The 12,223-nt window shown below is 41.6% G+C and overlaps 2 protein-coding genes across 6 annotated transcripts in view; one reads left to right on the forward strand and one right to left on the reverse strand.

The window, feature by feature from the left end:
• Window positions 1–153, forward strand: part of MAF (MAF bZIP transcription factor) — a 207,292-nt gene extending 207,139 nt beyond the window's left edge. The window contains exon 4 of one of the 2 annotated variants that reach the window (XR_008452014.1): window positions 21–153. The gene's annotated coding sequence lies outside the window, so the exon portion shown is untranslated. The remainder of the gene's footprint in view (window positions 1–20) is intronic. The other variant, XM_054078627.1, reaches the window with a different exon arrangement.
• An 884-nt stretch (window positions 154–1,037) lies between these two features.
• WWOX (WW domain containing oxidoreductase) overlaps window positions 1,038–12,223 on the reverse strand; it is a 547,784-nt gene continuing 536,598 nt past the window's right edge. For 3 of the 4 annotated variants that reach the window (XM_054078608.1, XM_009569956.2, XM_054078607.1), the window contains one exon: window positions 1,038–1,317. In XM_054078608.1, coding sequence (XP_053934583.1) covers window positions 1,040–1,317 — 278 coding nt within the window. In that variant the 3' untranslated portion in view covers window positions 1,038–1,039. The remainder of the gene's footprint in view (window positions 1,318–12,223) is intronic. The other variant, XM_054078619.1, reaches the window with a different exon arrangement.

Below are 12,223 nucleotides of genomic sequence, written 5' to 3' on the forward strand. Positions count from 1 at the left end.
TGTTTATATTCTGTCTACAGAAAATGCGATGCCGGACTGGGGATGGCTTAGGACAACCTTCTGGCATGAAGACAGCTACAAAGCACAAAATACAAAAATTGAACTCAGAAAGAGAGAAGAAAAAACCCAGCGTTTTCTTGGCAAAGAAGCGCTTTATTTTTCGTCAAGTTTTCTTTTGTAAGAAAAAAATTGGAACTAAGACATTTGCAGAAATGAGACAAACTTTCTCTTCAGGTGACAATATTCAAGCAAGCATGTTGTTTTATTGAATTTAAATTGAAGGAAAAAAAAGAGAGCTTTGGAATGGTCTGCAGTATCAGGAGAACTGAGAAACTGTGAACTTTCACCGGAAAAAACTCTTTAAAACTGTGAAGTTCAAAATGGATGGAAATACCATTGAACCCCCCGACTACGCCCTGTGTGTTCATAAGGAGCCATCATCATCTTTGCTAACTCAACAGTATTTAGGGAATGGTTTACAACATATCGTTTATTATAATCTTGTAAGAAAAACCAGAAATATTTAATTAGCTGTGACTTTACTATTTCTGTTCAGATGTCTTATTGCACCTTCTCGCTCCAAGCAGCGCAGATGTACTTGCAGCCAGCAGTCGAGGGCAGGAAAGATTTCTTTCCCTTAATAATCTTTTTATTTGCCACATCCAATAAAATCCTTGTAGGGAAAAAGAATCAACACAACTACGATCTCCTGATCGATACTCAAAGCCTAACAGACAGTAATTATCAAAATAAAGAAGAAATCCCATATTGGGCTATGCACCTACCTATTAACCAAAACAACAGAAAATGTCTGCAGCATTGCTTTTCTAAAATAAGACAAAAGATGCCTCCTTGGGTTACACTTTGAACAGGCTATAATCAAAAGAAAGAGACTAACTAAGCCCCAGGAAGCCATGTTGTCCCTTTAACCCACAGTATTCCCCATTTCCCATTAGTACTTAACATTTTTCACTATGTTGTGACTGCTATTATTTCATTTAACAGTGGTTAATCTGTATCTGAGGTATATGGAAACCCTCTAGATGATAAGATTGGACAGGTTCCAGTGTTGGCAGTTTTTGAGTGTGCACACACTCGGTGTGTTTTGATCCTTCCAGGAGCTCCCTGCTATTTGGACTGCCTGCCAATTCGTTCTTGGATCAGCCTCTCGCTCAGCTCCCACAGGGCCGCAGCCGTCGCTTCGCCCTGTGCCTCCTGCGACGGCAGGCAGCGGCAGCAGTTGTTGAAGTACATCCCGCCTAGCCCCTCCAGCTCCGCAGCCGTGGCGCAGTAGACAGTTGTGGCAGCTCCTTGTTGCTGGAATTAAAAGAAAAAAGAGAGAAAAGAAAAAAATATATATTATTATTGTAATTTGGACTGCAGTCTTTAAAGCTGCGCAGCTTCTGAAAGCATCAGTGAAAAGCATCACAGCTGACAGGGTGACTCGCAGGGGGACAAGGCTGAAACCCTGCTAAAGATGACGCCTGCCTGCCTGCTGGCCTCTTAGTTAAAGAACACCTTAGGGAGGATGTTTTTTGCTTTTCCTTTCCTCTTAAAGCAAAAGAAAAGAAAAAGACTATCCTGAACCCCAGCCTCACTCTTGGGTGTTTTGTTCCTTTCCAGTAAAAGCCTGGATCGGTGCAGGGAGAGGGGCAGGGTCTGCCCAGGTGCTGGTTGAAACAAGAACGGTTGAGCCAGATTTAAAAGCAGCACCTCAAAGCCTCGGAGTTTGCTTTGGGAACAGAGTAAGCACCTTGGGCATCTCTGCTTCCAAATCCTGGCCAGCAATGCATGCTGAGAGATGTATTTTGTTTGTTTTTAAACCTCTCATACAAAGTTAACCTCAGCGCTCCCATTAAGGCCTATGATGCAAAGTGCAGTCGGGGTTGGTGCCAAACCTGCCCATAGAGTGAGTCCGGAGGAGGCCATGAAGAGGATCTGAGTGCTGGAGCACCTCCTGTACAAGGACAGGCTGAGAGGACTGGGGTTGTTCAGCCTGGAGAAGAGAAGGCTGCGGGGAGACCTTAGGGCAGCCTTTAGTGCTGAAAGGGGCTCCAGGAAGCTGAGGAGGGGCTCTGGATCAGGGAGTGCAAGGATAGGACGAGGTTTTAAGCCAAAAGAGGGGAGACTGAGATGAGATCTTGGGAAGTAATGTTTTCCTGTGAGAGTGGGTAGGCTCCGGCCTAGGAGGCTCTGGCCCAGGTTGCCCAGAGCAGTGGTGGCTGCCCCATCCCTGGAGGTGTTGAAGGCCAGGATGGATGGGGCTTGGAGCAGCCTGATCCAGCAGGAGGTGTCCCTGCCCATGACAGGGGGGTGGAACCGGATGGGCTTTGAGGTCTCTTCCAACCCAAACCATTCCATGATCCTGTATCTTTGACCAACAGTTTCACTACGGCAGTTGTCACCACTGCCTTGTAAGAAAGTTTAACTGATGGAGGACGTGAAGCTTTCCAGTCAGTTTCTTCGATCTGAAACAACCATTTCTCATGTCTTATAATGGTTTAAGAAATGGAGAGGGTAGATTAGAAGCTTTTGAGGATTTTTTTAAATTTTTTTTACCTTTTCCACTTCTTTTTCCTACCAAATGAACTTATGTTCAAGTAGGAAGAATAGGTTTCTCTGAATTCTCCAACAGAAACCTGGAGACCAAGGCCAAAGTCTGGGACAAGCACCTTGGCAAGCCTGGCGCAGATTGAAAGCGCAGTACCAGAATAGCTGTAAAGAGGGGAAGAAACTAGTTTGCTTTGTAAACTGTAATTAAAAATAGTAGGTGAGAGTGCATAGCAAGACGCAATACTAATTTAAAACCGATATAATTTATCTGGCATCTTACGATTATTTATGTACATCTTAGTCCTTTCTGTGGTAACTAATTATGAGCTGATAGGAATCAGAATAAAGAGGCTGCCAAGTATGATTGAAAAAGTAAATGAAGATAAATTAGACGTTGCCACATTAGGGTAATTTAATGGGGAAATAGAATAGGCTTCAATCTCTTGTGATTTTCCTCCAGCCCTTTGCTTCTGGCCTTTCATTGTCACAGCCAAGGAAACTCAGGGTGCGGGGGTCAACATGCAAGAGACCTCTGCTTTGCATTCTCATCCTTCCAGGGCAGCAAGCAGACTAAAATGCCCCAATTCTCCTTAATTGAGGTGGCTCAATTTTGTAACTGCAAAGAAAGGCCTATTTGTTTGCAAAACATGCATTTCTCTCAGAAGACGGGATTAAATCAGTAATAATGACTCTACCTCTCAGAAATGATCTCCCATTACAAGGTAAACCTAAGTCTCTGTATTTGAAAATTTGAAAGGTGTATATTTGTCAATAGACCAAAATATTTTTAAAGGTAGTATAATAGATAGCAATACTCTTAATTAAACCAATATCATTTTTTAAGAAGAGAAAGTATCTTAAAGGCAGTATCAGAAACAAAAGAGTGTTCTACTAAAAATAATATTAATAGAGAACAATAAAATTCGTGCGCTCATTGGAACTATCCTATAAAGCTCCACAGCACAGGTATGATCACTGTATTCAGCTGTTTAGAATGAATCAAAGCCCCTAAAGAGTATTATTAGGTTTTTGTGAGCAATTCAACAGGACTTTTATTAGAAAGGTAAAATTAAACTAAATAGCTCAATGCAGAGTGAGAGCCCTTAAGCTATTTCTGCGAAGTATCCGTCCAGCCAAGCTAAACTCAAGCTTGCTCTACCAGCATGCTGCTAATTCATAAAATGGAAGTTCATCAGAGCTGTTGGAAATCCAACTCAAACGATAATTTATCTTTTCAAATGAGTCAAATTTGACAACTTTTAAACAAAACTCTCAATTGGCAGAAAAACGTCCCCCAGTATAACAGCAGTATTTTACACATCAAACACTTGACAGAACTTAAACTCCAAAAGAAGAGAACAGTTTTCCTTGTGTGAGAGTAGATATTCGCTTTAAGCGATAAAAGATTATGTGGCTGGAAGCCCAAAGCACTTCATCTTGCAATGCCTCCAGTGTTTCTCTGAGGACTGGATGTAAGCAATGTCCCATTTGCTTTCTGGCAGTGTATATCTTTACTTTTTTCTGAACATTCCAATCGTGCTGCTGTTTTGGAAGAAGGAAGTTCAATGGTTCTAGCATTGAAAGAAAAGTACCTTTCTTATTACTTAAGAGAAACGCAGTCATATTTATCCTTTCATTGACAGAGGGTAAAGCTTTACTATCTCAGAATAATGGACAAACATGAACTGATCAAGCCTCGAAGGTTCCTTCAGATGGAAATGAACTATGATTCTATGATTTAGACTTACTTACATCTCTAACTTATGAAATGGAAGGTAAAAATGGAAGGTAAAGCCCAGATTCTCAAAGCCACCTAGTTCCCTTTGGTGAACGTGAGCCTGTTGCATTCAGACATTTGAGGATCAAAGTGACTTGCCCAAGGACAGAGGGGAACGAATATTTTAGAATCACTCTTTGGGTTAGAAGGGATGTCAGGAGGTCTCTTGTCCAACTTCCTGACCAAAGCCTGATGTCTAGGACCCCCATACATGCCATGCTGAATGGAAAGGTCCTCAAGGGACAAATTCCTCCTTCCCATCTATGACTCAGATACCCCAAACCTCAGAGAAGAGCCAGAGCTCCAGATAAGTGCAAAATGTCCACCCTGAGCCATGCCTAGCCAGGCTGAGAAACCACGTAGTTTCTCAGTAAATATTGTTTATCCCTCCTGAACACTGCCTTTTGCATCACATCTCTATATGTTGGGCCTTATGTCAGTTTAATAACAAGTTCTAATTTTTCGCTCATCAGCTTTCCTGCTCACATAGCATCAGCATACGACAGCAAAGGATGTTAGGGAATCTAATTAGTAAACAATTCCATACTGCTGATAGAAGATGAAACATTCTTAAACCGATAGAAAGAGCACTTTAATCACTGTTGAATGACTTTCAATGCCAAGCGGTTTGTGCCATGTCAGAACATAATTTGAAGAAGATTAGAGTACCATATAAAAGAATTAATGTTAACAACTTCGTTAAAAAATGTCTTAAACAATGAGCCTGTCAGTTGTCACAGATTCTCCCTGATCTATTGTGAATAATGCCCTCTCTCCCAACAATTTAAACTGATAAACAATGCTAAAAGCGCTGGGCAACCTAAACATTTTGTTTTCCCTCTGTCCCAGTTGTACTGGGTGCTAATCAGCAGAGCTGGGGGTCAGCCTTCTTTAACCCGCAACAAAGGCAGTGGCTCGCAATGATGAATACACGGGATAAAGAATTTGTGAGAAGCCCAACTGAATCTTTAATCATGCCTCAATGCCATTTCCGATCCAGTCAAACACTGGAAAGCTGCTAGGCAAGCACCATGCTATCAATCTTTCTAGTGTAAGCAAAATTACCCGGGAATCTTGTTTGGGATTAAGTTGAAGAGTGTCTTAGTAATAAGGGTTCATCATTCTCTTCCGCAAATCATTTGTCAGTTTGGTAATACAATCTTCAACTGCAGCAGGGTGGGATTTATACAGCAGTTGCTGTTTATTTATAGTTGAGGCTCAAAGATCTAAATTATCCATCCTTCCAAAATCCTTTGTTGAGATGAAAATACTAAGTAGCTACTAGTTCCTAGGCATTTATTTCATAACTGCTAGCTGTCAATTTATAACTGATGGCACTGAATACAAATTAATATTGCATATCTTAACAGTAAAAGAAAAGGGGTTCTTGATATAGAGTATACGGTAAAACCCTCATTAATATATGCAATGCATCTGTTAGTATTCTGAGATACCATTTATATTGTTGATAAGAAAACATATTACATGGTTAATGTTTAGTTTTCAGATTTGTCTGCTTTCAAATGCATGTTTATTTTCTAAAATTAGACTCCGGTTCTGAAGCGGGTTTGCATATCAAACACATAAATAATAGAAAAAACGCCATAACTTATCTCTACATTTATCAGCTACAAATGAATGAGATCCACAATGAACTCCGCTAAGGGCACACAGATAGCATTAAGCACTGCCTGCCAGGGAGATGGGATCAGCTTCTTTGAAAAGGAGGGCTTTATTTTCTTATGAAAAATTAAGGATAAAGGCCAGTTATCTCAGTAGCCTGAGGTGAGGTTTAGCAGCGTGCATTTTAAAAGATGGCCAGTGGGAAGCGGTGAATTCCAAATGACAAGAGAGGCAAGTGGTTGTGACAAGGGCCAGATTCAAAGCAAGCTGCTCAAGTGAAATAAAAAGGCAAGTGCTTCCCTAAAACTCTTCAGGCTGTTCCTGTTATTCACCTCGGGACTATGAGACAAAGCCAACACATCCTTAACACAAACCCACCAGATCCACACCACGGCACTGTGAACATATCATTTATAGCAGGGTAACAGCGCTGTGAAAATGAGGTAGCATGAACACATTGCAGATCATGAAACCATTGGGATCTCCCATACCTTCCTTGTGCCTCTGAAAAGCACCCTGAAAAGTTCAAATCCATTCTGCTAGAGAGAGAAAAGCTCTCCACTAGCCAGCTTCAGCCATGGCCATTTCCTGACTTGGTGTGAAATATAAAATCTCTACCCTCTGCAAGGATTTGTTTCCTTTTGGGACTGCTAGAACTCCAGGCGGGATTTTGGTGTGGTCTTCTCAAATTATACTTAATTCTTTCGCTGTAATGTTAAAATGTTTCAGCAGATAAGTTTAATTGGTAGATTCTCCTATCAAGTCTTGCAAACCATGCAGAGCCTGATGACCTCTTCAGAAAAACCCCAGCAGGTCTAAAATCCTCATGTCCTCACTCAGCCTTCAGGATTTCCCAGTGTCTGAAGTGCTTTTAGGGGTGGTCTTCAGAGCTGTTTGGTGGTACCAGCCCTGGCTGAAGCTGGTCATAGCAGAGGGAGCTACTTCTCAGCATTAGGGCATCACTGTGCTTCATTCCCTGCTGGGGTCACTCAGAGCTGTGACCGACAGTCACTTCTCGTACGATGCAGTGAACAAGTTTTAGTCTCACATTTGAGACGACAGGAGAACCGTTCAGTTTCTGCTGCAGTCCTCTTACTCAGAGCAATCCCAGATGCACAGTTATCTTATGACTAACACTCAGAATATGTATGCATTAGTCTCCTGTAAGAAAATAAGATTCCCTGATTGCTTTTTCAGCAAGGAAATATGAAATTGAGACCTGCCTTTGCTAGTTTGGGTGAGGATGATAAACTGAAATCATTCTGCAGCTAAAAAAATAAAACTTTGGAGCTGCCAAATATGATCTAAGAGACAAATCGGGCTCAGTTGACTTCAGGTCCCATCTCCACCCAAGCGCTGTTAGGAACACGTGACCTGAATTGAGTCTGTAATTACAGCCTTTTCAAAGGTTTCACTGAACCACATCTGAACCAAAGATTCTCAACCACCTCCTCTTGCCCCACCACCACATTTAAACCGACAAAGCGTCTCTTAGGAGATAATACAATGGATAAACCAAACTATCCAAGGTCTGCTTTATTTCCCGGATGTATTCCTTTTTCTATTAATTCCCAACTACAAAGACTCAAAACTCCATCAGCTGCTCTCCTTGCAAAATATAGTTGGCTTCAAGCTGTAACTTTTCTTAGCATCCTTAAGATCTACACATTTACAGTATTCTTTACATACATTATAGAAGATAAGTGTGCTATATTCTTTGAATAAGGAAACTGCAGTAGTTCAGGAAAGAGGATTTGTTTTCAACTGCTGAGGCATTAAGACCTAGTGATTATTTCAACTATTCAGTATATGCAGCTATACTTAACTTACATCTTGGGTTTTAAGTTTGCAAAAGAAAATGTGTCCATTGTAATAAATGTATTTTGATAATGCATCATGTTGTTTGTGTTATGCAACACCCCATATGTTCTCAATTATGGCAATGATTGTGCTTGAAAACTTCCAACCTCCAGCACCCAGTGTCAAACAGATTGTCTCCAGTCATTCCACAGGGAAAAAAAAAAACAATGCAGGATGGCAAGTCAGAAGAACTGGGTTAATTTTCTCTTTTTGGCTTTTGCTTCCCAAGTCAACTTGGACAAGTCACTTCAATTCCACGTACCCCACTTTTCCCAGCTGTAAAATGGGGAAGGCACTATAATTTACCCACCTCACATGGGTGTTGTGGGGACTAGCTCAGATTTATGGAGTGCTTCCACACTTTCTGATGAAAAGCACTGTGTAAGTATGAAGTGTTACATTATAAAACGTGGTTAAAGTGCTTGGAAGATGTAGAACAAGGTTGGCAAAAGAGCTGACAAGAAATGTAATTGCCTTTCAAAATCATGGATATTTTTCTCTTTGTGTAAACTTAATTCTTTAACCTGTGAAGCTGCCTGCTATAATAGGGCCTATTACCTCTCTCACCCTGCTTTTTTTTTGCCCAGCACATAGAGAATTTGGTAAAACTCTTATTAGCCAAAACACCATTAAATTCTTCAAAACCAGATGCTTTAGAGGGAATCAGCCCTTGATCCATGGGCTCACCTCTCCTATCCTTTGTGCGAGCTAGAAAGAGCCATCAGGGCATACCAGGGGCAGGACTCAGTTGCCTAACGTGGGTGTTAAGGCATCTGAGGTGACTTACAATGTTCTGGCTGCTCTACAGTTGTTCTCTGGAAAGGTTTCCCATAGGTTCAGTGTTGTATTTGCCAGGCCCTCCAGGTATCTCAAATAAACCCATACAATGTTTAAGACAGCACCGGACACCTATGTCTGTGCAACCTAAATGCTTTTATCAGGGCACCTGAAAGGGAGCTGGTTCCCACAGGCAGCACTGTATTCCTTCCTTCCTCATTGAAGTCCATAACCAGCTTCTGAAAATTCTTTCAAGCCTAACACAGAGCCATCTTAAGCTTCAAAAACTTTAATGAAGCATATGGTGTTACCTTGACCAACCAGGATTGCATTGGCAGGAGCAGCAGCGTGACTGGCAGGCTGCTCACCCTGGCCTTTTTACTCACATCACATTCCCACACAGATCACTTCTGCATCTTCTTCTGCCTGCTGAACTCCTGTTCACACCTGATTTACACTTTTAAGCCATCACTGCTTCACTGAAGTGGCACTTTTGAACGCTGCATGCAAATTGCTCCGATCCCGTATTGCTTCCCTTTTTCTCTTGCAGGATGGAGCTGTGGTGCGATGCTGCACCCTCCCACTCATTTCTGGATTTAGGAAAAATCCCTAAGGAAAATGATCCACCTTCATTGCAGAGTGTAACGGGGTGAGGGTGCGATCAGGTTGCCCGTGTGATGTTCCTGGCCATTGCTTGTCCCCTGCCCTCTGTGCCAACACTGGCCAGTGCAGGAGGAGGCACAGACTCCTTGGGCATCACGGGAGCATTACTGGGAGCTGATCACACCTGAAAATCCCTGTCACTCACTTTCCAAGATTTTACGATATGCACTTATATAAATGTGAGTCCTATCATTGCTTGGCAGCCACTGTCAAAACTAGAAATCCTCTGGAGGATAGTGGAAATCCTCCTGAAACCCACAACCTGCCCACTGAGGGTGGATTCTTTCCAGCAAGGGTAATGTGAATAGTTGGGCAAACAGGCTGTGGACAATAAACACAGACTGCCAAAACAACAGATTAGATATGCTGCTGAAATGGAATCATCAGGATAGGGCTGGCTGGTGTGTGGACGTACGTAGATGAGAATTCATTGAAAACACTTCTGTTATTAACTTATGCTGATGTGAAATGTTTTATGGTTTTGCTGTACTTTAATTATATATATACTTTATATTATATAAATGTATGTATACATACGGTACTGTATATGCTGTACATATTATATAGCTTTTTAATACTATTAGTAGTCAAAATTTAGATTTTTTCATATGCAGTATTGCAAAGAATGTCACCACAGACTGAAATTCAGCTTCCTCCTTCATTGCACAGATAATTTTTTAGACTGATTTTCATTTTAGCAATGAGTGAAACAAAAAGGGCCCCACACAACACAATGCTTTTTAAGCAAGTGACCTTTTGGGAGAAATATTTAACAAGCTGTTTGCTTAGATTTTAAGGATACAGACTGTTTTTCCTCTGTCGGTACAGACTCACATGCACATATACGCACATCTCATTAGAACAATGCATTGAAAACCACGGGGTGTTATGATGGGGACATATCATGGTAAGAAATTAACTACTAACTCTGTCTTCCAGAAAATAATTAAGGGAATGTATTTTGCAATAATACAGATCTAGCAAACAGGCCTCTGAAGTCTAGGCTTAGAGCTGTAAGCCAGGCAATTCTGTATTATGTGTGTGTGATTTTCCTAGATAGCCTGCTGTAAAGCGTGCCCTGTTAGTGCATCTTTCAGGCGCAAAGACACTGGCCTTGTTAATATTTCATTTAGTACATACTGTAGAGTCTCATTTGTATTACTTCTATAAGTAATGGTGATAGCTTAGGCACTGCCTTTACAAGGAGAGATCCCTGTATGTTGGTCGATGGATAATGAGAAACAATAGATATTTCATTCACCAGCAGCTTGTTGCTAGTTAGTAGGAAATTATCGTGTGTACTGTTGCTTTAATTGCCAGGGTAAATAACGCTGCCGCTGTGTTAGTGAACATTTTAAAGCACTTGATGCAAATAGACTAGAAACAAAACACACACAAAAAAAATTACCTTTATGATGCTATCCCTTAGCATAGCGCGTTACAAAGGTATGTCTTACACCATTTGCGTTCTATCATGCAAATATATCTTAATATGCATGTCCTGACTATTCAACTACTGTATTTTAGGAAATACAATTATGCTGCCTTTTTCTTCTCCTATGTAGACTGTAAATAACTGTAGATCTTTCTCTTGTTTTCCTATGTAAATATATGTAAATACTAACAAGCTATGCATGTTGATATTCTAGGCAATTTCAGGTACTTTTATAATCTGAAGGCATGTACTTGAACTGGTTTGTTAAAAAAAAATCGACTCTCTTAAATCCTTTAAAGCTCATTAGAAATTAAAGATTTCTTACTAGACTGGTTCCTTCAATCTCAGGTTTTTTTGTTTATTTTTTCCCCTGCTTTGCCACCACTGTCTCCCACGCCCCATCATCAAGGCTGCTTTCTCCAAAGCATGGTGTCCCATCTCAGGATGTGATTCACTCTCTTACTGAGGATGTGCACCATTTAGATTCAACACCACCCTCACAGAGGCAAAGCACCATCCTCTCCATCCTACTAGTGATGCTTTTCCTACTGCAGCCCAGGATGTTGGCAACCTTTTTTTTTTTTTTCTTTTTCTGCAGGGAATCACTGCTAGCAGGTGCTCAACAGGACCTCTGTTTTCTGCAAAGCTGCTTTCTGCCAAGCTGCCCCCCAGCTTTTACTGGTGCACAGGTTTATTCCTCCCCAGGTGCAGAACTTTGAGCTTCCCTTTGTGGAACTTCTGTTGCTTCAGCATATTTGCTGAGAGCGAGCTTGATCCCGTTCTCCAGGCCATAAATGAAGAAGTTAAACAGTCCCCCTGGGGGACAGCACTAATGACCGGCCTTTAACTGGGCTGTGCTCCGCTGGTCACAGCCCTCTCAGGCTCACCATTAGCCAGGTTGTCAGTCTTACCCCGCAGTCTGCCCAGACTTCATCTTGTCTATGAGGATGTCACACTGAGCATTCACTGCTGTCTTCTCAGCCACCAAGCCATCCTGTCATAGAAAGCTGTCATGTTGGTCAAACTGATTTCCCTTCAACAGAGGCTTGGACGGGGGGGAATTCTATCCCCTTTGTTCTGTCATCTCCTTCTGTTTAATGATGTTCTTTATTTTATGTTCTCAGCCCATAATCCATTGAGTAAGGATCTAACACCAGTAGTGCCAGGACTGGGGGTGAGGGCAGATGCTGGCTAGCCAAGAGCAGTCCCCTCATCTCTGGCCATGTCTCTGCTCTCTGGCAGTGCTGTCGTCTGCCTGCTCGCTCTGACATGTTCCTCTGTTCGAACACAGTCTTCATGTTTCTTTTCTGGCATGCTTATGACTTTGTCAGACTGGGAAAATAATTTGATAAATAACTCGATAAATTTCCCCATCTCTTCCCTCTTGAGTCATAGCACTGTTTGTGGGAGCCTTTCAGTTGAGGGAGTGTGAACAAAAGTGAAATTACCTAAGCTTATAAATCACCTCCTGCATACAAATTTGGAGGCAAGGTTTCAATTTAGCTCTCTCAAGGTTTCAAATTAGCTCTCTTCTT

The sequence above is a fragment of the Cuculus canorus genome, chromosome 13, assembly GCF_017976375.1.
Source record: "Cuculus canorus isolate bCucCan1 chromosome 13, bCucCan1.pri, whole genome shotgun sequence".
Taxonomy (NCBI): Eukaryota; Metazoa; Chordata; class Aves; order Cuculiformes; family Cuculidae; genus Cuculus; species Cuculus canorus.